General features: G+C 36.9%; 1 protein-coding gene across 1 annotated transcript; it reads left to right on the forward strand.

Moving 5' to 3' along the window:
- Window positions 1–1,423: 1,423 nt before the first annotated feature.
- LOC121405556 (zinc transporter 9-like) lies at window positions 1,424–26,381 on the forward strand. Its single transcript, XM_041596513.1, has 15 exons — window positions 1,424–1,651; window positions 5,131–5,433; window positions 6,945–7,083; window positions 8,307–8,408; window positions 9,652–9,734; window positions 10,307–10,365; window positions 10,920–10,975; window positions 11,408–11,566; window positions 12,362–12,537; window positions 17,954–18,025; window positions 20,114–20,272; window positions 21,337–21,451; window positions 22,202–22,331; window positions 23,343–23,456; window positions 24,111–26,381. Exons 1-15 carry the CDS (start codon window positions 1,558–1,560, stop codon window positions 24,153–24,155), a joined length of 1,806 nt encoding a protein of 601 aa, XP_041452447.1. The 5' UTR covers window positions 1,424–1,557; the 3' UTR covers window positions 24,156–26,381.
- The last annotated feature ends 337 nt before the right edge of the window (window positions 26,382–26,718 follow it).

Below are 26,718 nucleotides of genomic sequence, written 5' to 3' on the forward strand. Positions count from 1 at the left end.
AGAAACATGAACATTGCTGCAAACATGTTCCAATGAATAAAGTCGTGCTTTGCAATAATTATTAAAACATAGAAAAAGTTGTGCAATCCGCAATGGAAAAAATGCTATTAACAGAAATAATGCTAAAAATTACAACGATCATAAACGTTGGTAATATTTAAAGTTGATCACTTAATTTATGGAAGCTTATAATTATAATAATATAAGATTTAAGAATATACAAAATATGTTCAACGTTTCAATTCTTTTAACATGACATAATATATAGGAGCCGAAAGGGGCCTACCCTATGATTTGAAATGTGCCTATTCGCATGGTCTTTCCATAATATTTTATTTGATGAACTTATCTTCATTTGTAATTATTGTGATGGATTCGTAAGCTATAGGTCTAATCTGTATCTTAAATTCAATTAGCTATTTTGTTACTGCATTGTTTGTTTCACTGTATCCCATATCCAAGAATTAATTTTCATTGATTAAAATTAATCTCATCAAAAAATAATAATCATAATGGAAATGAAATAAAAATAAATTTAGCATGTTTAACATCTTAGTTTTGTATTATTCCTTTTTTTTAGCTGAACGTAATAAATACTTTTTTTCCTTTTTTTCATGTTGTTTAATTGTCTACAATGAGAAAGCATGAGCGGTCAGAGAGATAGTGCAGTGCTGCCCATTTCGATAGTTCAAGTTTATTTTCTTTTTTAATGGAATAGGGGTGGGGATAGGACGGAGGGAGAATAAAAGAAAACATATTTAAAAAAAATTGGGCCTACATTACCCCCGGAGAAGTTAAAATGACATCCGTTTTTGGTCGTCTTGTCGACCTGAAATTGATGACAACTAGCCCCTGCACACAAAGAATAACTTGGCGCCATCCCAGATAAAATGCATCATCAACCCCCTAAAATATATGTTTAAAGGTGATATGTCAGTGTGGCTTGCCGTAAACGCATTTTCTCTCAATGCCGACGGTGGCGGGCGGTGTGCAAAGAAGATCATGCCTACGTAGGACATGTCTGGAGGTGTCTTTCCAAGGACCATTCTTCGTATCGCCCAAATCGGCTTTGTGAAACAGTTGAGCGATATCTCGTTCTTACGTAGAATGGTTCTACGAAAGACCATTTCATGCAACAGGCCCCAGTTCTTTGATCTTTCTGTTTTCACACAAGCTATCTTGTTCCAATGGTTTCATTCTCCTTCAAGGATGTATATCCCAACTCCTGGCCCCTAGCTATACCCCAGCTTTTAGCTCTTCGAGCAGCCGCTCGGAGAATTAGGGGATGAGTAGGCACCATAGAGATGTATATTATTGATATCAATGATATACATCTCTAAAATATGGTAGGCCGTAGGCACTATTCTTTTTTGTTTGTTTGCTGTATCCGCTTCTCTGGACCGACCACTCGGGCAGGCCCGGTACGTCCGGCTCCGCGGCGGTGGTCGGTTTTCGGTTATTCGGACATTAAATGCGATTTCCGAATCACCGAATGTCATGACTCATGTGATGAATGTTTTAACGAGTTTTGAATGAATTTTACTCTATTTTGACAAAATGATGCTTCGACGGATTTCAAGTCGGTCGCCATTCGCTTTACTTTGCAGCAAAGCTTACATGGACAGCAGCATACATCATGTTTTAAATCCAGGTAAACTTGTCAAGTTCTCTTCCACTGTGTCCCACATGCTGGAATTTATGTTGGTTATTTGCAAGCCTAAACTAGGTCCAACTTACTCATTCAAAAAAATTCAATGAACAATGAACAAGGTTATGATATAACCTTGTTATCTGTTGTATCTCCATGTGAGGCAAAATAAGGGTGGCAAATGCTTGATTTTTTTACACTCACACTTTCCATTGGCATTACACCTATCATGTTAATTATTCATCAATACAACAACTTCATGAACTTGGCTCTTCTTCGATATGTGCCAACAGACTTGCTAGTCCATATAAAGACACGGAACTAAAATACGTGGTCATGGTCTAGAGCGTACATTCTTTTAGGTGTTTCAAAGTATGGGATCTGAAAGTGTCTGAGGTGTTTCAGTAAATTTGATGCTTTAAATAATTTTTTTCTTAATTTCAAATAGAGATTGAATAATGAAAATTTTCTTGCCATATACCCAATTGTTGTGTGTCCGGACAGGTTGGTGTACGGACGATCAATTTTAGAAAGTCATTTGGAAAAATTTACAAGTGAAGTTTCATCAAGTTTTAGTACAAAATGTTAGGAAATATTGTAGAGAACAAAATAGAGGATGATTACAGCTATTGAATTGATATTTTTAGTGTAATCCAAAGACAAAAAAAGAATGCTTCAAAATTATAAAGTGTCCGGACACCCAACCTTCCATCCTACATACTTTCCACCATTAGAGGGTGTACACAAAAATATGCCAAAAATTCAAGTTTTTGAGCGCTCTGGTGAATTCAGAAATTATTCCCAAGTTCTAATGAAAAATAAATTGCAACTGTAAAGGAAATTAGTAATTTTGGTCACAAAAGTGATATTTTAATGATTTTTATAAGTGTATGCTCTGTACAGCATTAGCATACCATAGTCATACCTGTAGGATGGTTGCAGTGGACAACTTAGAATCGAATCTAGGCCCACTAAAAATGTATGATGGGCCTTATCGTGAATTTTGTCACCTCTCTTCTCGTGTTTGTCATTGTGTGCACGCTCTTTGTGTACAGAGTTAATGGGAGTGGAAAGAAGTCACCACCACTGACGAAATAAGCGGCAATGAATGGATTGGTGACTTAACACGTCCACGATAATGTAGGTATTACGTATGTGACAACTGACAAAAAATGAAAATCATCAAATATCAATAAATTTGGCATTCTTTAAAAGCTCTTAAAAAAACCTTTCAAATGATACCAAGAACTCTAATTTTCATTAAGAAATTATACAGTTATTCCAGTTTAAGTCACACATATTCATCCAAATATTTGTTTATTGACGTGCATTGTCTTAATGTAAAGTCAATGGAATACAAAACCAATTTTTGTGACCTTTTTGAACCCAAGTCTTCAACAGGCTCTAACTTTTTTGTTTTTGAGCCCTGTGAAGTAATTTACGTAAACTGGGGGGACTTTGGACACAACAGAAAAAACTATTGTTTCATTTACATTTTTGTCTCACCTGCATAGCAGAGTGAGACTATAGGCGCCGCTTTTCTGACGGCGGCGGCGGCGTCAACATCAAATCTTAACCTGAGGTTAAGTTTTTGAAATGACATCATAACTTAGAAAGTATATGGACCTAGTTCATGAAACTTGGCCATTAGGTTAATCAAGTATTACTGAACATCCTATTAGAGTTTGATGTCACATGACCAAGGTCAAAGGTCATGTAGGGTCAATGAACTTAGACCATGTTGGAGGAATCAGCATTGAAATCTTAACCTGAGGTTAAGTTTTTGAAATGTCATCATAACTTAGAAAATATATGGACCTAGTTCATGAAACTTGGACATAAGGTTAATCAATTATCACTGAACATCCTGCGTGAGTTTTATGTCACATGACCAAGGTCAAAGGTCATTTAGGGTCAATGAACTTTGGCCGAATTGGGGGTATCTGTTGAATTCCCGTCATAACTTTGACAGTTTATGGATCTGATTCATGAATCATGGACATAATAGTAATCAAGCATCACTGAACATTTTGTGCAAGTTTCAGGTCTCATGATTAAGGTCAAAGGTCATTTAGGGTCAATGAACTTTGGCCGAATTGGGGGTATCTGTTGAAATACCATCATAACTTTGAAAGTTTATTGGTCTAGTTCATTAAACTTGGACATTAGAGTAATCAAGTATCACTGAACATCCTGTGCGCATTTCAGGTCACATGACCAAGGTCAAAGGTTAATGAACTTTGGCCGAATTGGGTGTATCTGTTGAATTACCATCATAACTTTGAAAGTTTATAGATCTGATTCATGAATCTTGGAAATAAGAGTAATCAAGTATCACTGAACATCCTGTGCGAGTTTCAATTCACATGATCAAGGTCAAAGGTCATGTAAGGTCAATGAACTTTGGCCATGTTGGGTTTTTTTGTTGAATAACCATCATATCTCTGTAAGTTTATTGGTCTAGTTCATAAAAAGTGGACATAAAAGTAACCATGTATCACTGAACATCTTGTGCGAGTTAGAGTAGTTTTCAAAGTCAGCACTGATGCTATATTGAACCTCGTGATTTAGGTGAGACGGCCAGAGGCATTCCACTTGTTTCCTTTTACTATTGCCATTAATTTTTTTCTGTATTTTATTTTAATAGGAGAATATGTGATTATTATGAATGACCATTGTGCTTTTGTATGGCATTACCTTATATGGATTTTCTACTTTTCTTTGAGGGGTCCATAAAATGCTTGATTTTTATGGCTGTCAAACTTTTGGTACTCGAGCAATATAGAAGAATGGAAGCTCAAGCCTTTTGGTTGGATAGTGAGCATTAAGGGATCATGAACCCACCTGTATAGTCATGATGTCTGACCACCCTTACAAATCTGAAAATAGGCTATGTCCAATCTCACCCCTTGATTTGTCTTCACGTACGGAAAGACTTTGGACATCAAAGGAGTACCACATGGTCAACGGTAAAGGTCATCATGTTGTGGTATCAATTTAAAAAAAAATGACCAAGTTTAAAATTTTAATTTTTGAAAATAATCTTGCATAAGTCCCTAGTCCATTAAAGCATGTGTACATACCCCAAAATGCGCCTATTACTATTCCAATTCATTGCTACATGTAGCTAATATGAATGGATAAATTTTGCGATTTTACATAAAAATTTGATTTGATCGGGTGCTCGATCAAAATAAAATATCTGCGTGTTTTTGTTTTTCAGTTAAATCCTATTTCAAAGCAAGGAATAGGTTGAAACTTTTAGGATATATTCTTGGAAACTCATGCAGATTGCATGCCAGGACATAAAAATACATACACATAGTTGGTCATATTAAGTTACACTGGTTTTGCAAAAAACACAAGTCTCTTTCTGGCAAAAAAAAATCTACTTTTCTTTGTAGGGTCCATAAAATGCAATTGACAGCACCGACCAAGTAGGTGTGTGCTGTTTAATACATGCCAAATTTTTCTCCCTACAGTATGTAGACATATTACGACAAGCATCTCTTCAAAACTACATCCAACTCGAAGGGAAATGAGGTCTGTCACAAGGAGAGCCAGCCAGCTCCTCCATCATGTTCAGTCCAACAAAATATCCCATGCCAGAACTTTAAGCTCAAAAAACGATGGTGAAAAAGGAGAAGCCTCGACTTCCCCCGGCGGAGATGAAAAACCGTTTGTAGTGACGACTGTGAAGGGCAAGAAGGAGGCGGAACCGGTGGTGAAGGCTTCGGAAGGAGCAGACCTGCCGTCTGATTCAAAGGAAGCCAAGTCATCTGCAGGTAAAGTGAATAATTCTCCGGTCAATTTATGGTTGGTCTTTAAGTAATTTCAAAAGGATGCATGTTTGAACTAGTAAATGTTGATAGAATGGGATCGCTCTTGAATGCTCTTTTTATTATTGTTTGTAACTTAAAGTGGATGATGGAATGAATAATTGTTATGGCCATGGACATTGAATAATGTGAATAGAAATGAATAATTATGTCACTGAGAAATAGACGTAATTGCATTCAGTGACGTTGAAACTATCGGATGATCCCTGTCAATGACCATGGAAGCATATGATGATTTCTTTGACCCAAATTTTTCATGTCGTCATCTTTACATTACATAACACTCCCTTATAGCATGTAACGTCTTCAAGGCACCTATAAAGTGAATAATTTTGTCTCAATTTGTGAGGATACCAATCGAGATTTCCGCCAAAGCATGTGCAAGCCAATGTTTTCAAAAATTCTTATCTTATCTAAAACTTGCACATTAGGTAACTTTTGTAGGAATTCACAAAACAATCCTAAAGAGGTATTTCATAAGCTTTTATTTGGTCTTTATTTCTATCTGGAGTTTGCTGTCTTTAAACATCACTTGGTATTTTGGTCTCCTAGTAATAATGATATTGTAGTTTATATACAGTGTATGTGCTTTATCAGTTTGCCACGTGATAAGAGCAATGAGATATAAGTCATTTTATTCATAGAAATTAATATTCAGTTTTAATCCACCCTTTGCTTAAAATCTCCTGAGACACATTGCTTGAATATTAAACTCTCTTTTCTTAAATAAAAAGAAAGAAAGTAAGAATTTTTTTTGCACTTGATACTGTGTATCCTTGATATTGTGTACTGTGTGATTAACATGCAGTGTCATTGAGCACTAGCATACAGGGGGGGGGGGGGAGAATGCACCTTGATAGAATTTTCATGGCCTTTTTGCTTTTAAGTAATTTTTTCAAAGGGAAAGTGCTCCCAAGTGTGACCTTATTGTTTGTTTAGAATTTTTTGCCCCTCCTAACAAGGTTTGTACATGTAAGTAATAATGCCATCGAGTTATCAATTATGATGTGGAGAATCTCCTGTTTTAGACTTGGTCCTTGTTTAGAAAATATCACTTTATCTTGACTTTCATTGGAAATAGATTCCTTGCTAGAAAGTAGATGTATCAAATGCCATAAGACAGTGGAAATCACTGAACATATACCTACATATTTAGTACTATTTTGATCTCTATATTCCTTTGCTGGATTGTGCTACAATTTGGGCTAGGTATTGGGAGAAAGAGATGATGGTTAAAAACATAAATAGCAATATTCATAAAGCTTGATTCAGCTTTATTCCTCTTAGAGCATCTGTTAATTCTTGTAGGTATCTAGTTCTCAGGTAAAGATGACACCAAGCCATCTTAAAAGCTTGGAAAGAAATATATAAATGGCCACTTGTTGAAAGTTTGAATGTTTGCAGGTCATGTTATGATTTTGCTGTTTCAATTCCATTCATGATTTTATCCCAAACAGCCGAGCGTCTTGCAAACCTATCCAAGGCATTGTCATCGTACAAGGAAAGAAGAAGGAAAGTGGATTACTCCAAGAAATACACAGACAACAACACCATCACAGCCGTCAGGGCTATGAGTGACTACTTACTGAAATCGAGGTTAGAATGCCCCTACTCTCTAGTCCAACCCATTTGAATGAAAAGGGAACAATGGTATTTCAAATTTACAGTCCCTTGAAAATGCCGTGAATAGAAATATGTACAAGAATTTGGAATTAATTTCATGAACAAACCAAATGAATGAATATAATTTTTCTCTAATAGGTAATATATGAATAGATAAAAAAAAAGACCTATTTAATGAAAAAACTTGAAATAGATAGATTATGAAATGAATGAATGTATAAATAAATATGGTAAGGGAATTTGTAGTCCATATGGATTATTAAAAATGAGGATTTGAAGCAACTCTGAAATGAAATAGGTTCACATCAATCACAATTATCCTTTCTCTGTCAGGATGTATGGCCTACTTCTGCATGTTGTTGCAGTTTGAATATGGGCATCAATTAAAAAATGCCCATCTTACTTTGAGGTCTTTGAAATAGAGATGTGTTCTCTAAGTAAGTATTGATAGATATACCTATGATATAGTGATAATAAGTGATCATGCTACCGATCACCTCTTGTGATAACGCTATCCATAGCGATTAACTTTTTCCATGCATACTTCGCACCAGTGCACACACGGTGCTGCACAAACTTTGCATTTCACGCTTAATAATCTATTCTATTTATCCTTTAACATAATAATACCATATATGTGTGAAATCAGACATTATTTACCAAATTTCTAATCATTATTTCCCAAAAATATCATATAGTCAGAAAGCTTTTGAAATTCTCTTAAATTTTGCTGGAATTTTTTTCCCCCCAAAATGTTGCAGTGAAAAGTTATAGCGGGTTGAGTCGAGCAAGTCCATTTGGTTTTACCTCTCCTGATCCCTCCCTGAATATATGGCCCAGCATACAATGATAACCTGGAGCGTTGTGGCCCAGTGGATAAGTCTTCTGACTTTCAGAGGGTTGTGGGTTTGATTCCCAGCCATGGCATAATTTCCTTCAGCAAGAAATTTATCCACACTGTGCTGCACTCGACCCAGGTGAGGTGAATGGGTACCCGGTAGGAAGAAATTCCTTGAATGCTTTGAGCGCCTAGACAGCCCAGCTAAAGCCGGGGTAATAATAATAGCAGGGCCCGCTGGGAGAACAGTTTTCAGAACTGAAGTGGCTTCCCTGGGTAAATATACCTACATTATTATTATTTTTGTTGTTGATATTATTATTATTATTATTATAACCTGTGAAACAACCATTTGCAGTGATCTGGAGCAGCTGAGGAAGACAGTGAGGAGAAGCCCTTATGATCAGGAATCAAGTGAAAGGAACATGATGGTGTATCTCCGATCTGATGTAGAACAAAAGTAAGTCAAATAATGCCAAAAGGTTAAAAAATGAAAAGACAACTCTTTGAATTGAAATCCGGGTAGGAGTTGCATAAAGCTGTTTGTAACTTATGAATGACTTTGCAAATGACTGGTGACCCTTTCTTGATAAATCCCTGCCATGACTACGTAACTGACTTAGCACATGAGAGCATGTTCCAGTCGTGCCTAACTTTATAAACAGCCTTATGAAACACCAACCATGTTGAATCTAAGTATCAGTAGATAGCAAGCTGAATATATATATTTTTTTATCAACGGAGAACGATATGATTAGAACAAGTTTCATGTAGCTTGTGTGAAAACACGAAAAATCAAAGAATAAGATCATTGAAAGTTTGAGGACAATTGGATAAATGATACAAAAGTTTGATAGTATGGTTCGTGGAATTCCAAATAAACATTTATGTATGCCATGTATGGTTTATCTGATATACGGTCTTCAATCTGGTATATCAATGCAATTTGGTTGTAGACAGCTGCTGCTCCTTTGATGGCCATTAATTTTAGCGTTTTATAGTACATGTTCCTGTGCCACCAACATTCATCTTGTCGGTTGATACAATGTAATTTTTACGAGATAATTAGAATTGATAAATTTATGAAATATTTAAAGGGATGGTCTGGGCTGAGAATATCTATATCTAAATAAATAGAGTAAAATTCACAGAGTAGAATGCTGAAAATTTCATCATAATCGGATAACAAATAACGAAGTTTTTGAATTTGAAAGTTTATCAATATTTTGTGAAAACAGTTATATGCACATTGTCATGAATATTCATTAGGTGGGCTGATGATGTCACAAGTGGCAAGTGAAAGACATTGAATAATAACATTGACATGCTGGTTCTTCCCCCATACATAGATTTTGTGGCTCAACGTACCCCAGAAGTGGCTCAACTTACCGCACAGATACTGTAGGGCAAGTTGAGCCATTTGACATCTCTTTTTTCAAAGGTGACAATGAATTTCATTGTAGGGGGTTGAAAGTTATATATAGGTGAAAATATCTCGGAAGAATTAAATTTTAAGACAAGGTACTTATTTCTACAAGATTATTAATCATATCAATTCGAACATGCAAAAAGCAAAAAGTGTCACAACTTACCCTGCCTTCCCCTACTCATTATCTGTTTTGCAGACAATTGTATATATGATGCCATTCCAAATAAGCCTGGTAATGATATAGGTTTCCTTTTTTCTTCATGTTTGATTGCAGGGCTATTGAGGTTTGGGGGAGTATGGAAGCACTTGAAATGGAGAAGAAGAAGAGGAGAGACAGAGAGGCTGTATATAAAGAACGTAAGTTACCAAAATCAAACATTCTTGTAGCATGTGATTCAAAGTGAATGATAAACAAAAGTTGCCCAGAATCAATAAATAAAAATTATGTATTATAGAAGGGGTGTGAAATGATGTGTCTGATGATAACTCCCCTGTACAAATGAAATCACTTTCTTTTTCTTTGAAAAATCGAATTAAATAATAATATATGGAGGAGCTACTTATCTGTCACACCCTTCACTCTACACTGTACAAGCATTTGCTTCATAGTGGATCCCTTCCTTTTCTCAGATCTTTATGTTCATAAAAATTTGCTTATATGTTTACTTATTGAAAAATATCATGTATTGTACCTAGACTCCAATTTGTATTGTTTGTGTAAGTTTCAGTTGCAATTGTCATTCTAATCAGATACAAGCACTCTACTTTGTTCTGTTGAAAATGAAATAAAACAAATTGAAAATTGAATCAGAGCCCAATGAAACATGATGCGATCAACAAAACAAAGTTGGTATTGGGGTAAGGTCCCAACTTCATTGCATCTTGATGTATTATTATGATGACTTGTGTATTTGATTTATCTATTACAGATTTGTTCCTGCTCAAGAGAGCAATGAGGGAATACGACTCTTTCTTTAGCCCCAAAGAGGTAAGTGCAGGGAACAATTTTCCCCAGTATCGTTTGGGTGGTCCTTTTTCAGGACCAACAATTATCCATGAAAGATACATGGTGTACCTTGAAACCTACTGCACTATTCTTTTTTGTCCTGGAAACCTTGAGAAGTTACAAAATAATTACTGCTTGTTAAAGTGATTGGGCCTACTATCATTGTCAAAGTGATTTGGGTGAGGCTTTCTTCCATAGTTGTCTACATTTGTGTTGCAGAAGATGCGATTGTTTGTCTCATCACCTGAAACTGAAAGGCGATTATTTGCTTTATATCCTACATTAAATATTTGCATGACATGGGCATGCTGGTGTTTGCGAATGATTTGATCTGTCATCTGTATGATTCATCTACATGTAGAAAGAATTGAAAAGCAGGCCTATACCTGTACTTTTGAAATGTCAGGAATCCATATGCAGGTCTTTTTGTAGGCAAAGTGTTACCTTGGAGTTTGATAAACTGTTTTGAGTTTGACATCCAATTTTCTGATCACTACCACCATTCACCAGTCATTCTTAATGTGCTTGTCTCTTAGCCAACACCATCAATCTTTGAGGGTCCCGGCCAGGTTGTCCTGTCAGCAATAGCCATGTAAGTTGAAAATCAATAGACCATTATGTCCAAAAAATATAAAGGGATAATGATATATTCCCAAGAGGATGTAGCTAAATGTACCATTATTGTAGTGACAAAATGACCAAGAAGTTGTCATTATCATGGGGCATGCATCTCTGACCAACCACCCCTAAACCACCAATAAGTCACCAGGGAATGTTCTCTGTTAAAAGCCAAAATAGAAAATTGATCTTCTAAAAGCCTAATTTCAAAACTGCTTGTCAGAAGGAGTATTTCTTCATCTTGACACTATAAAAATCATGATACTGATGGATTTCCATAGAGTTAGATTGATTGGATTAATCGGGGCCCAGTACCGGTACTCCTCTCAAATCATCTGAAATCTACAGAGAAATCTTTACATGAAGACCATGGTCATACAAGTATCTTGTATTCTGTCCATTACAGCAACACAGGTAACTTTGTGTTCAAGTTGATGGCATGGTTGTACTCTGGTTCATCCAGTATGTTCTCGGAAGCAATCCACTCCTTAGCAGATGTGTGCAATCAATGCATTCTTGCCTTGGGTATCCATCAATCTATCAAGAAACCATCAAGGGATCATCCGTAAGTTGAACCTGACTTTCATTGAATATTTTTATTTTTTGATGCAATGCAAATAAATCAAGCAGTACTTTTTATGTTGTCTTAGATTTTTAGGTTCCTATATACGTGGCCAGCCACTCCTAACCAGCAATAAGTCGCCATGGAGGTTTCTTGTAAATAGCCAAAACAATAATTTGGTGTTCAAAAAGTTAATAAGCAATTAGCTTAACTGAAAGAGTAATTTTTCTTCTACTTGCTTTTACAGTTTGAAGCTGTAAAGTGTTTCTCACTCCCATTTTTTCCAGACTTTCACTAAGGTTTGCACAGTGTGCTCATCTCATTCTTGAGTGAACCCTGAGCTCAAAAACTCTGTTTTCTCCTTGTTCTTTGGAGCTCTCAGAGACTTTCTCTACGTTCAGTACTTGCATGGGTTATTGTTGATCAATTTTGGAAAGCTACATGTGCTTTTTCAAGCTCAATTAAAAATCTCTGAAATTTATTCTTAGCTACTTTTTTGCTGGTATTGGGGTGGAGATCACACACAGATATCGATGAAGATTAATGCAAATCTATATTTACTACACAAAATATTCAGAATTGAGATGCACTTAATAAATCTTAAGTTACTATTATAGTTTTGTTCTCTTGATGTTTCTAAACTTACAGGTTAAAGGGGCTACTCAGGCTGAAAGTAGGTATCTAAATTTTATCCATAATTATTGTACTCTGTGTTGCAGCATTTGTTGTGAATATTATTTTTATGTAATTGTGAATGTGGAAGATGAATAAATCAAATCAAATCATTTCCCTCATTAGGTATGGGTTCAGCAACATGCGTCACATCTCATCTCTGATCAGTGGTGTGGGTATCTTCTGTGTGGGAGCTGGTCTCTCCTTTTATCACGGTATTACAGGGTTATTGCACCCTGAGCCTATAGAATCACTCATCTGGTCCTACTGTATTCTGGGAGGTGCTCTGCTTACGGAAGGAGGTAGGTGTTTTAAATCTTATTTTGCTCTGCATGATACTTAAGTGCCAACTTCCTATACAAATAATTTCATGGTAGCCATCTGGCAATGTGAAAATAGTTCCCTCTGTAACTTATGATATGTATTATCCCTTTGAATTACTCTTTTGCTTAAAAGAGTCTATGAATGTTTAAGCGACGGCGAGTGGTGAAGAGTTTGAGTTGGATGATTTTGCGTTCCCTGGTACTGGGGTCTCATGAAGAAGGATTCCGGATTGACTTTGTCTCTGCCATCTAGTATCTCAAAGACTTGGATCATGTTCCCTCTTTCCCTGTGGTTATGCCAATTCACTTTATCAAATTGTCCCTGCTTTTGCATGTAAGGCAAGTGTAATTCATGGCCATCCTGTTCTTGGTGTACATGTATCTGTCTCTTTGCAATGTAAGTTGCAGGAAGAAGGGTTATCAATTTGTTTTTCATACAAAATGAAAATCCATATTTTATTGTTCGAAAAAGATGTCAGCAATGAAATACTCTGAAAATTTGTTTTGCCCAATTGATCGTGGGCCTGACAGCTTCTGTGCAGTGCCAGATCGATGAGGTTCTATCCTTTTAATTGTTGAACGCCAAACAGGGTAGCAGCAACTCCCATCTTTTAACTTCTTTTGGGCTGACTCGGCAGGGGTTTAAAGTTTTGACCTCCCAGTTGTGTGACGGACACTCTACCAACTGGGCCTACATACCCCATTGGGTGCGGCTTTTTCCCATGATGCGTTTGACAATTCTATTTTAAATGATATTATAGTAGACAATACATGTACATCAGCTCTTACGAAGTTAGGAACAAAACGACACTCAAATTTGAAGAAATTGCATTGTGGTATATGAATTTGGTCATTCATGCTTGACCAGGTCCTCAAGCGCGTTCGTTCGCCTTTGACCACGTGAAGATTGTCCATGGTGTGTTTCTGGTGCCAGGCTCCTGGAACAAACTTTTGATTCTCTTCCTCCTGCCACATTGATCTTTTTTTTTTTAGCAATGAACTTCTTTCATTTCAAATTTTCAACAATAAAATTAAAAAGCAAGGCAAAATATGATACATCATAACAAAATGAATTGGAAACCTCCTGGAAAGCATAGCTCGTTAACGAAAGTTCCTTTGATTAAATGAATTAGTGACACATAAATACAGAATTCAAAATAGAATTGATCTATAAGTCAGTCATGTTGATTCATCTAAAAGGAAATGTCTTTTAAATGTATTGACATGACTTTTAGTACAATCTTCCAATGAGGCCGGATAATAACTAGATATGACAGGACAAAACAATTGTACACCACAACAAAAAACTTTACAATAACAGGACATTTATACAGAACATTACTACAACACAAAACAATACAAGAACAAGACATAACAAGAATGATACAAGAACGGGATTTATAAAACAAGAAATGAAGCTGCAAAAGGTAGACAATGAAGAGGAGAGAGAGAGGAGAGGAGGGGATAGAGAAAAGGGGGGGGGGGATCGAATATGGGATGGAAGATTTTCATATTTATTGAGTTATTGCATAATGATTAATTGCGTAATGTTTGTTAAAGAGCATCCAAGGTTTTGGTGCCAGTTGATATGAGAAAAAAATGTTTATAAATGATGTGCTTTTTTTGGTATCAACATTTGTATGAAAAAGTCCAGTTGTTCTGTAGCCTTGGATATCTCATTCTCATGAGATTGTGAAGGATGATGCAGGTTGTGACTATGAGATGAACTGCAGCCAGCTTGTGTTGCATGGTTGCCGACATCACTTGGAAGCAGCTGGAAGTATTCTGAATGCGTTCTCCACCACTCTTCTGGCTCTCAACAACCTACATGTATCTATGTTGTGACTATGAGATGAACTGCAGCCAGCTTGTGTTGCATGGTTGCTGACATCACTGGAAAGTATTCCGCATGCGTTCTCCACCACTCTTCTGGCTCTAAACAACCTATCTATGTTGTGACTATGAGATGAACTGCAGCCAGCTTGTGTTGCATGGTTGCCGACATCAGTTCAAGTTCAATGTCTTTATTTCCATATCAGTAAAAAATCAAATTCATATTTACAACACATAACATTATAAATGCATTTCTAGTCATTAAATATTTTCATACATAAAGAGAGCAGAATAAAAATGCATTTCATAATAGTAGATGAGGAAAAAGGGGGGAACTAAAAAGCGATGCTTGTGGGTTAAATGTTCCCCCCAGGAACAAAAATTTAGTAGATTGTGTACACAAAGAAGATGATTAAAAAAAGCGTTTAAACAGAGTAACTAAGCAAAAACAAACACATCCACACCACACAGTCAATCACACAGGCATGGGGGGGGGTATTCATGCCTAGTCAATTGTGCCTTGAACAAGTCACTCTAAAATTTGTAAATGAAAAAAAAAAGTTTCAAGTGGACCAGCAACAAACATCACTCCGAAACAGCTGGAAAGTATTCCAAATGCATTCTCCACCACTCTTCTGGCTCCTGACAACCTATCCAAGTTGTGACTATGAGATGAACTGCAGCAAGCTTGTGTAGCTGGTGGTTCTTTCACTTGCGCCTGACGAGTGGCCGGCGAAGCTCCTGTCTTTCGGCCAGAGGAGGATGAAACTATGGAGCTTTGCTCCGTACGCGTGACCCGCAACCACCCAAATGTGTTGGGATAGACTTCGGTACGGTAGCCTAGATATAAAGTTAAAATAAGTCTGGAATCCACTTCAAAAACCGTATTTAAATCATAGTAATATTAATAGTAGTGCGAGAATACCATTAAACGAAAATTGAGAGAATAACAAGCTTAACTTTCCCCCAAAATGCCTGCTCACATTGTGTTTTGTAATAAAGGTTGTTCCATGGATTTATGTACTCGCTGCCTTCTCGGTGGCTCCACGTATTCGAGGATCACACTTTATTTTTGCTCCCTGTCTTCTGCATGTCTCGCACCAGATTTTAGTGGCATATGTGATACCCTCTGCAGGTGTTTCTGTCTCAAACCCAACCCCGAACCCCTAGCTCTTGACAGTCTTGATTGTCACTTTGGACTTACTGGTATTCATTTTGCTTTTCTTTTTGTTTTCTTTCAAATCGAATCAAATGTGCTAATCTTCAAAGTCCATTCCACTAGATCGGGGTTGCCTAGCGCCTAGCCTCGGATCGGATTGCTCACTTGCCAGCCACGTGCAGCTCAGCGATCGCAAGGTGCGCTATTAATAGCGCGACCTAAAATGGATTAAGGCGTGCATGTAGCGCACGATCGCTCTCGCGTGCCTTAAAATTGAGTCCCTTATATATGTAGGCCTTCATGTGAATTCAATATTATTCAATTTTCATTGATCTTGCTCCCAATATTGAAGATATATGTTATTTTCCTGTAAAATAATGTGGCATGTCTTGGTTGTCATATGGCAGTGGTTCATCCATAGATACACATGTACATCACCAGAGATGACTCTTTCTTGCAGGTCAGGCACATTATAGATTTGCGCATCAGACTCTGTGTCCCGCCCACCGATATCAACCCATATGAATTTGTAGTCCCAGTCCATAAGGGCCAAAAACAGCACAGAGTAGAACTTCATGTAGTTGAAATAGGTGGATCCTCTGCCCAGGGGGAATTTACATGAGACATGTTTCCCATTGTGTGTACCACAAGCAATGAGAGTAATTCCACTTCTGCTGGAACCCGTTTCCCATTTCTGCCCATTCTCCTGCGCCACCGGTGAGAGGCATTTAATTCATCCACATGTTTGTCCATTATGGCAGGGCACAACTGTAAAGATTGATATTGGAATAACATACTTCAATGATTTTATTCAATGTCATAGTTCAAAATAAAATTTCTGAATATTTTTTGTCTGCATATGTCTTTGAAATTTAAAAAAAAATATTTCTTGCCAACTTCCATCATTTCAATCATGATTAGCCCACAAACACAATTCTGTATACTCTTACATGTATGTGGGACTCTCCATCCTACAAATGGCATGCTTGGTTTTTTTTACCAGATGTTTCATTGGTGGCTGACTCTCAGCAAAAGTTTGTCAACATTGCTTGAGGCATTCGCATTGAATTTGTAAATGATGCCTCATCAACCCATATTTGCTTGCCATACCCAAAACTCGTACAAAATCAGGTGATCGCACATTTAGTGTTACTGCTTCTAAAGAATGGAACAACATACCCACTTTCATTAAATCATCATACTCTTCAGATCAATTCAAGAAACTTCTAAAAATATACCTCTTTTCCGAATAATTTCTTTTGAATGTATTTTTATTGTAATTATTATGTACTCTTGTTTTTAACTCGTTTGTAAGCGCTGTGATATAGTTAACTATGGAGAGCGTACTGAATGCTAGTTATTATTATTATTATATGACCTGAACATACAAGCAAAATCAACAATGTATCACAATCAGGACTCCGCCAATTCTTGGTCTACCGTCTCCTGACACTCCTCTTTTGTCCTCTCTGGCTCCTTTTTGAGTACAGCTGCCCCTGCACCTTCATTAGGCCCAGTTGTGCCTGCATGATACCTAACTGATATCATTGATAAATAGAAAAAAATGTGTTGATACCAAAGATCTAGAAATTATCTTTGAAATACCTTACAGTACAGTATATAAAATTAAGAGAGTATGAATGATAAATTGTTGGATGACACAGCCTGATTTAATGACTTTCAAACCAAAGTGTGTTGTGACACTTTCTAATAAAACTTTCATATCATCATGACCATATTTTCATTTATTGTTCCTGGAAATGTTCTCGAATGAAATCATCTCTGTTATCATTATATGGGACTGTCCATATGTCTCTTTCGTGGCCCAATGCTCAGCAAAGTTTGTCATACATTTCTAGGGGCATTCGTATAAAATTTGCTAATGGTGCCTTGTCTTCCCATCATAACTACACCATGAGCTGGACATACAATCTAAACCAACGATGTCACTCAGGGCTTGCCCAATCTTGGGTCCGCCGTCTCTAGACCCTCATCCTCTGTTCTGTCTTCTTATATGGTGCAGCTGCACCTGTACCTTCATAAGGCCCAGTTGTGCTTTCATGATACTTACATGTAACTGTCTCTTGATGTGAGTACTGTTAGCCATCCTGTAGATGTCTTTCTTAGTAAACCATGTTGACAACTCCTTGACAGAACCCTTTCGAAAGGCTTATTACACATCACTATTTAGCTCACAGTCGACCCTCAGCTAATAGCAGAAAGGCAGTTACTGACTTTCTGCTGACAGGGCATTTACCATCAAATTTGCTACCAATTGTGTATATGCAGATCTATTTGTATTACATGCCATGAGAGAAAAGAAAAATCATGAATAATACAAATCTATAGTAAAATTAAAAGCTTAAAAGTGTTAATTTTGGATCTTTTTTGTTTGTATTTCAGCAACGCTAGCTATTGCCATCAATGCTATCAGGAAAGGATCTACAGCCAGGAAAATGAAGTTTTGGGATTATGGTGAGTGCAATCAAACAGCTTTGGAAAGTTTTATATTCACTTAACTGCATTTTGACTGTTTAAATGAATATGTTGTGGAGTCAGGAGCGCACCAGGGTATTTGATAGTAAGGTTATTTCCATTTTATTTCTCCATTGGATTACGGGGGTAATACATGTAGATGACCACAGCACCTCTTGTTGATGCTCTTCTGTTCTCTCTCTTCCCTTCCTTTTTCTCCTGCCCTTAATTCCTTTTTGTACCGCTTGAAAAATCAGGGGGGGGCTGCACTCTTGTTTACACTTTGTTTCTCGTAACAGACAATTATCATGCTGGACTTTGAGAAATTGCACCAGTTTATTATAGTAAAGGTTTGTCAGTATTTTCTATTAGTCCCTTCATGGATTGACCACCGCTGATAGACACCAGGACAGTCACTCTTTCATCAGCTGACCATACAGCTGCAGTTGCTTGTAAGATTTAGTGAGATGGAGAAGGTTGAAATTCTAAATGTAGGTAGTGATGCGGTGCTCCTGTATTTTAGTCCCTGTAATAAGTGTGAAGGTTTTTGACAAACCTACTTATGTGAGTTTATTATCTCTATTGTAATAATATAATAATGATAATGATGCATGTAGTGATAATAATAATAACAGCAACAACATCAATAACAATAATACTAATGATAATAGTAATGATTATAATGATAAAAGTAATGGGTATTTATAGCGGTTATATCCACCGTGTTAGGTGCTCAAGGCACTCTATATTATTCTGGCTAAGCCAGACTACTGATTCCGATATCAGTTGTTTCCAAATGTACACTGACTTGGCTAGCTACACCACAGGCAAGTCGATAGGTATCTTCATTTGGCTGTTGCGGCACACTGAATATTCGTAGACAAGTTCTTTAAGAGTATTGCTCGGATTAATCTATGGCTGTATTGAAGTTGTTGAACTTGTCATTCTTTGGAATCAACGTTTCTGAAGGAATCCATTCTTTTTATCTCGGGAACCGATCTCGAGGATAGATAAGTCAGTCTTCTCTCTGGTTGTGGAAAGTCAAGCGCACTTGCCATTGACCAATGACTGTATGCTCTCTAAACACTTCTCATTTGATTTCACTGAAGATTGAAGATTACCAACACGGCTCTCTATTCTGACCATACTTTCTAACATATCATCATGCTACAACTTTTCATCAGCATTAGAGATTGCATGTAGAAAATCAGAATTTACGATAATCTATTTTACCATTGCTGCAACAACCTTTGATGCCATTGTTAATAGATCTAAGTGTCTATGAATAAGAGCTGCAGTTGATAAATAGTTCATAGTACAAACACGCAAATCTGATGAGAACAGGCAAAAGTACTGGCTACATGTATATTACAGTTTCTCTTGTCATATGGCTATGTAGATTAATGAATCTATCATTCACACGCATATGTTTTGTGTCAGTCCAAAGGCTAGATTACTGCATTAATGACAATAGGTGGGACTAGATAGTTGTAAAATGAATGCTCAGTATTTGTAGCAACTATTTCAGTATTTATTAAAAGTAACATGGTGTAGATCAGACAAAGATAGATTGCACTTGGAAAAAAAGGATGAGAAGCAAACAATTGGCAAGAGTCATCAAGAATTTTTTGTGATATTAAACTTGTACTTTGTCCTTTTGATTTTGTTTCACAGTTGGGAGAGCTATACATCCTGTGTCAATATGGTTATATTTTGTGTTCATTTGTCATTGAAGAAGTGGAATTTAACAAATGGCATGGAAGATATACATGTAGGATCAGTTTTAAACTCCATACTTAGTTGTTTCTTTCGATTCCATTTGACAATTTGGATGTATATAAATTTTTGTGTTACATGTATGCTCGTTTACAATGTATTTCCTGTCTGAGGCTCTTTTCTTGCTGTCTCTTTTGTCTTTGAACTATCATGTTACTTTGTATGTATTTAAACTGAAAGGTGATGGAAATAAATGAATAAATGAAATGCATAACCAGGCAATCAAGAATAAAATTTTATAAATGACATGGAATATTTTGGGTTAGTTTAAAATATATACTTTACATTGTTTCTTTCGATTCCATTTGACAGTTTGGAGGGCTAGAGATCCCAGTGTCAACGTGGTGTTCATGGAAGACACTGCAGCTGTCATTGGTGTGCTAATCGCTGGGAGCTGTATGGGCCTGACCTCGCTGACAGGGAACCCGATGTATGACTCGCTAGGAGCTATAGGAGTCGGGACTCTACTAGGTAAAGTAATTTTGATGCTATTGACCAAATAATATTTTAATTAAAAATGTGGTTCCATATTGGGTTACAATATTGTAAGAAACCAAACTGGGGCCCCGGTTCATAAATCTTGTTATTATAATAAATTTGCAACATCAGCTAAAAGCTTCTCAAATCCTTCAATCTGGTTGGCTGAAAGAAATTTATTAACAGAAACTGTGCATTTATAATTTCAACAAATCTTTATGAAACAGGATTCTGTTTACCACTAGAAGACAACAAATCCTTTGCCTTTTAAATTTCAAATATGTTCTGTCTATTCACCAATACCGTTGGTTATGTGGAGCGTTGTGGCCCAGTGGATTAGTCTTCGGACTTTGAAACAGAGGGTCGTGGGTTCGAATCCCAGTCATGGCGTAATTTCCTTCAGCAAGAAACTGATCCACAATGTGCTGCACTCAACCCAGGTGAGGTAAATGGGTACCGGTAGGAAGTAATTCCTTAAGAAGCTGTGTGCGCTATGAACGCCTAGCTTAGCTGGGTAATATAGGAGCGCCTTGAGCACCTAACAAGGTGGATATGTGCGCAATATAAATATCCTATATTATTATACCTTCAATTTGTCTCTCTAGTCGTAACCTGACGTGAATCTTTGAAATTTTTACTTGACATCCCTAACTGTATAAATACCAATGACTCTGTTAATAATTTTCAGGCTGAGGATGAGGTGCGACACCTCGAAACATGTTCCGTTTATTAAAATGTTATGTTCTATTCTTTATTTTTGTCTTCAATTTAGTATCGTGTCGTTCTTTTGGAAGTATCGGGGCCCTATTGCATGAAAGATACCATTATGGTAACTTTGTCATCCAATGGTAACTATCATGGAATCCTTGATTCTGATTGGCTGCCGAGCATCATTACTGTGGTAGCTACCATTAGATGGCAAAGTTATCATAATAGTTACTGTTATACAACAGGGCCCGAAACATTGTCATATTAGCGATACAAGCAGGGCAGATTTACATTTATCCATGATAATTTACATTTCATGCTGATCATGTCTTTGGTGCCATTTCAAACAGGTGCTGTATCTGGTTTCCTCATCTACACAAACACCATGGCCCTCACTGGCCGGTCAATCCCAGATGACCAGCTACTCAGACTCAGTGAGGTTATGGAGAATGATGTCATGGTCAGGTGGGTAGAAATCCGTCATAGGTCTTTATGATTTCATAAACCTAATAGTCCCAGGAGGACGTGATCATCCCTCAATGATTTGCTTGTCATGTTTTTGTCATGATCATGAGATCCATGCTCTACCCTACCCCCACCCTGAACTTACATGTAGATGATCAAAAAATACCCTGGGACTGTTAGGGTTAAGTTGATAACTATAATATATACATGTACCATCCATGTACCAAGCATTGCTCTCTATCATTTTAGTAGTAATTTCTGTGTTTTCTTTCTCTCTCTCTTCCCCTCTCTTTCTTTTATGTTTTTTCCTCACCAGTCCCTTTAACTTGCTTTTCTCCTTCCTTCTGCCGGCCTCTTTGTGTGCCAGTCTCTCTCCATTTTATGGTGTGTATGTTTAGGGGGGTGGATGGGGGTATTTTGAATTTTGTTAGCACAGGGGAGATATATATGCTGCAAAACTGTTCTCAGTTATTTTCAAATAAAATTGGATATTATTGCCTGCCATTTTAATGTGTTTTTTTTATAGAAGAAATTAGATAGTCAAACCAACCATCATTCTTTTCTAATTCTTTCTATCCAGAGGAGTATATGATGTGAAGCCAGTGGATGTGGGTGAAAATATGTTACAATTCAAAGTAGAGCTGGACATTAATGGCACAGAAATCACTAGATCACACCTTTATTCATCTGAAAAAGAGATCACACATCTTATATTGGAACCATCTTTATTTTTCAATTCTGTCTATTTAGAGGAGTATATGATGTGAAGGCAACGGACATGGGTGTGAATACAATAAGATTCAAAGCAGAGCTGGACATTGATGGCGCAGAGCTCACAAGATCATACCTTGACACGCAGGACCTGGAAGTTCTTCTTAAGGTAAGAATACTTCCAAACCATCTGAATTTTTAAGCCTCTTCTATTTAATCAATACAGGTCTCATCCATAATCAGTTGGGTGTTGAAAAGTAAAAATGATAATAACTGGATTTAGAAAGTGCTTTTTGCCTCAGGATACAACCTGCTGCTATTATTAACATGGCTTTAGCTTTGCTGCCATATAGGCACTGAAGCATTCAAGGAATTTCTTCCTACCAGGTACCCATTCACCTCACATGTGTTGAGTGCAGCACTATTTGGGTAAATGTCTTGCTGAAGGAAAACTATGCTATGGCTGGGAATCAAACCCACGCCCCTCATATTTAAAAACGAGAGTTGTAACCACTGGACCACAACACCCCCACACCTCATTGGGAATTACTTTGTGATGTTCCTTTCTTCATTCTTCCTGACAGTAGATGGCATTTTAAAAATTCAACAAGTGTAACAAATTTGTTGAGGAGGCAAAGCAACAAAGCTGGTATGTTTGCCATTATCATTAGAGAAAGTTAGCCTTTTGTATCTATAGCGCATTTATAATGTAAAAGCAAAAACACACCACTCAGAGCAGTAAGTGGGCAATATTACTTTATTTGGAAGGAACATTATAGAGCTCTCATGCCGTGCAACCCTCATTGCTGTTTTCTATACATTAGTATATTTTTCTAGTCTTTTAAATCCATTTTTAAGTCAGCTCTGTTTTTTTAATTATCAAAGTTTGGCAAGGTTTATAACAAACAGAAATTGAACGGTATCAATATAAACAAGGGCTGCCTGGAGTAAAAAACTGAGCTATTGTATGGAGTTAAAATTGTCGCTTATATGGCAAAAAGGGGACAGGTTATTAGGCAAAAATGTTTGCATTCATTTCAGGAAGAATATTGAGGTTAACTTACCACCATTGCCATAGTTCTTTAAAAGAGCCTTTTATCCTAAAAATAATTAAAGTTTTAAACAATTTCTTACAGTTAGTAAATTCATCTTAACTTGTACCACACACTTCTCGCTGCAGGAAATCCAGAGCTTTCAGAATCTAGAGGACGTGGAGTCTTTCATGCTGAAGCACGGTGAGAGGATCATTGATCAGCTTGGTGCAGAGGTTGACAGGATAGAAAAACTTATCAAGGTACTTATATGGTCCAAGAATTGGTAGATGACTTACTGAAGTTTAAAGTCACTGAATGTTGTTAAGAAATGTTCATTTTTAATTAAATTAATTGATCAGCTGGATGTAGAGGTCGACAGGATAGAAAAAATTATCAAGGTATGGTCCAAGGATTGGTAGATGACTTACTGAAGTTTGAAGTCACTGAGTGTTGTTAAGAAATGTTCATTTTTAATTGAATTAATTGATCAGCTTGTTGCAGAGGTGGACAGGATAGAAAAACTTATCAAGGTATGGTCCAAGGATTGGTAGATGACTTGACAAGGTTTGAAGTCATAGACTATTGAGAAGATTTCTTTTGTTTGAAAAAAAAATGTTATGATCCATCTGAGGAAAGTTACAGGGGACAAAGCTGTGAGGAAGTCTGATTGCTTCATTCACATAGTTATTTTAAGGTTTGAATAACGATAATAATGTTGCCTTTAATATTTAGTTAAATATGATAGAAAATATGAATAACATTAATTTGATTTATTAAGATACTTATTCATTCAAATAGTCATCCACTCAGTATTGGTAGTGTGTAATCTATGAATACTTTGGTCAGTAACTCCGTATTTGAACTGTGTATATTATGAATATATACAATAGCATTTCTTTCTTTCTTTCACACAGGCAACAGAACCTGAGGTAAGGCATGTGGACCTTGAGATTCTCTAAGACCATGCCTCTGCAGGATGTTCCTCTTCTTTCATTGTGGCATCTCAAGACTATGACCAATTGATCTAGTTCTTGTTTCCTGTGACCTGTGAGTCTTGAGGAGTTCTGGTAAGATCACACTCCTTTAGTTCCTCTTCCTTCATCGCATCCAAGGACTGTGACCAATGGATCTTCTAGTTTCCTGTGACCTGTGAGTCTGTGAGTTTTGGTAGGAGTCCATGATAACATGTCATTCTCCACTTATATGTTTTTGATAAAAGTTGCATGAAAGAACTCGGACCAATGGATCCAGAAGTTCCTTTGACCAGTGAGTCTTGAGGAGTTCAGATAGGAGTCAGTGACCACAAGTCATTACTCACTTTCTGTTTTGGATCAGATTTACATAGGTTGTCACACTGAGTCCATGTCCTCTCAGCAGGACCTTCCAATGGTCAGGGTGGTATGTCATATGTATAGTACCCGAGAAATTGACTGGAATATAGCAATGATGGTCCGTCCCCAGGTTAGTCCACAATAGCTGGTAGAATGCTTTCTAGGAAGGGAGATGCAGGGGTGTGGTGCCACTTTATATCAGGCAGAACTCTGAATCGAGGCACTTGTAGCTGATTTCTCCGGTTATGTGCATGTAGATGGCATTTTGTGTTTACAAAGTAAATCACTGTTGGGCTTAAAGAGGTTTCCTGATCAATCATAAGGGATATCAATGTGAGGTAACGAAGGTTAAAAGACCACCATCTTGTCTCTCGTTAAGAGTTTTTATATCAAGTGAGTTACGGGATGATTGATAGAAACATGCAATAGGGATGGTTAGGCGAACTCTCTTAAATCGATTAGAAACACCGGTTATGTCAGGGGTATGGCAATCCCCAAGAAATTCCATTGGTATGCATTGTAGGTGAGAAATAAATGGATGGTGGTCCATCAAGGGAAAGGTCAGATATTGATAAGGGTAGAGAATTGCCTGTAGGAAGTCATCCATGAGAATACAGATTCAAAGCCTGTCATTGCCAAATTTAAAAGATTTCAGACAGACATTCTTCAGAATAATTAATAACATGAGCAAGATAAATGTTCTCTGTTATTCAGTAGTTATCTTGTGCTTCCCTCCAAAATTGCTGCATCTCATGTTATTGTAGGTTCCTACAATGACTAAGGCAACCAAGGTAATCAAGGTTGTCAGTTTAGCACTTGATAAATGTGTTAATGTTGCCTGCACGATGAACAAACATTTATCAATTAAAAATGCACATGCAAATGAATAGCCTTTAAAAAAGACACGAACATGATAATGTTTATCACTCTTATGATTACACTGTAGCACAATTTCCAGCCTTTTGCATATTGAATAATTTTCAAAGTGTGGTGTTATTTCCTGGTGTTGGTGTAAGGCTGATATTTCACACAGCAACAGGCCTGCAGTAGAGCTGATGCTTGGACAAACCTCACAAGAGGTGTGTTACATTCAATTTGTCATCTTAAAAAAAAGTTGGGGCTGAAAATTAAAATTTATGGTGGAAACAATTATGCCTTTGACTTTAACATCTATAGAAGACAGTTCTGGCAAAAAAACTATTGAAATGATAATACTATGTTTAAAAAAAAATTCTGGTAAAAAATAACACGAGTTATCTCTGGTAAAATTGTGTATGCAATATGTCCCAATAGTGTTCAGTTATCACTGATTATTATAGTGGTATCACTTACTGTACACCCTTATCTGGTGATGGAGCTGTATAAAGACACCTTGACTCCAACACCAATACAAACACCTTACTAGAAATCAACAACAATCTTTTAGCACAACCTTATGAATTACAGGTACATGTATTCATATTTTCATCGGCTGAAGTCAAGTTGCCACTGCATTGAAATATATATATATATATATTTGAGATAGAAAGTTATGATTATGATGCCCTGTCAGAACAAGCATTTAATGAAAGTATGTTGCCAAGAAATATAATTGGTAAAATGACCAGAAAAATAATGAATCCTATGGTACATGATGAGTCATAGTACATGTATTACAAGCTAACATTCATTCTTGAAGTTTTAATTTGTTACATGTATGTGGCACAGTCACATTTCCCCTACGGCGGCTGTACAGTGAGTCACAGGCAGTCGATTATGTTTACTCAAACCACCTACGTGGAGCGCTGTGGCCCAGTGGATTAGTCTTTTGATTTCGAAACAGAGGGTCGTAGGTTCGAATCCCAGCCATGGCGTAATTTCAGCAAGAAATTTATCCACATTGTGTTGCACTCGACCCAGGCGAGGTGAATGGGTACCTGGTAGGAAGAAATTCCTGGAATGCTTGAGTGCCTAGGCAGCCCAGCTAAAGCAGGGGTAATAATGATAGCAGGGCCCGCTGGGAAAAACAGTTTTCAGAACTGAAGTGGCTTCCCTGGGTAAATATACCTATATTATTATATGTAGCTATTTTAAAAAATGTTAAAACGGCTATTTCTGACTCACCATACGGCCGCCGTAGAGCAGTTACTTTTATAGGATATGACAAGAATCTGTATGAAGAAGCATAGTAATAACGTAAAGTTTCATAATG

The sequence above is a fragment of the Lytechinus variegatus genome, chromosome 1 (genome assembly GCF_018143015.1).
Source record: "Lytechinus variegatus isolate NC3 chromosome 1, Lvar_3.0, whole genome shotgun sequence".
Lineage (NCBI taxonomy): Eukaryota > Metazoa > Echinodermata > Echinoidea > Temnopleuroida > Toxopneustidae > Lytechinus > Lytechinus variegatus.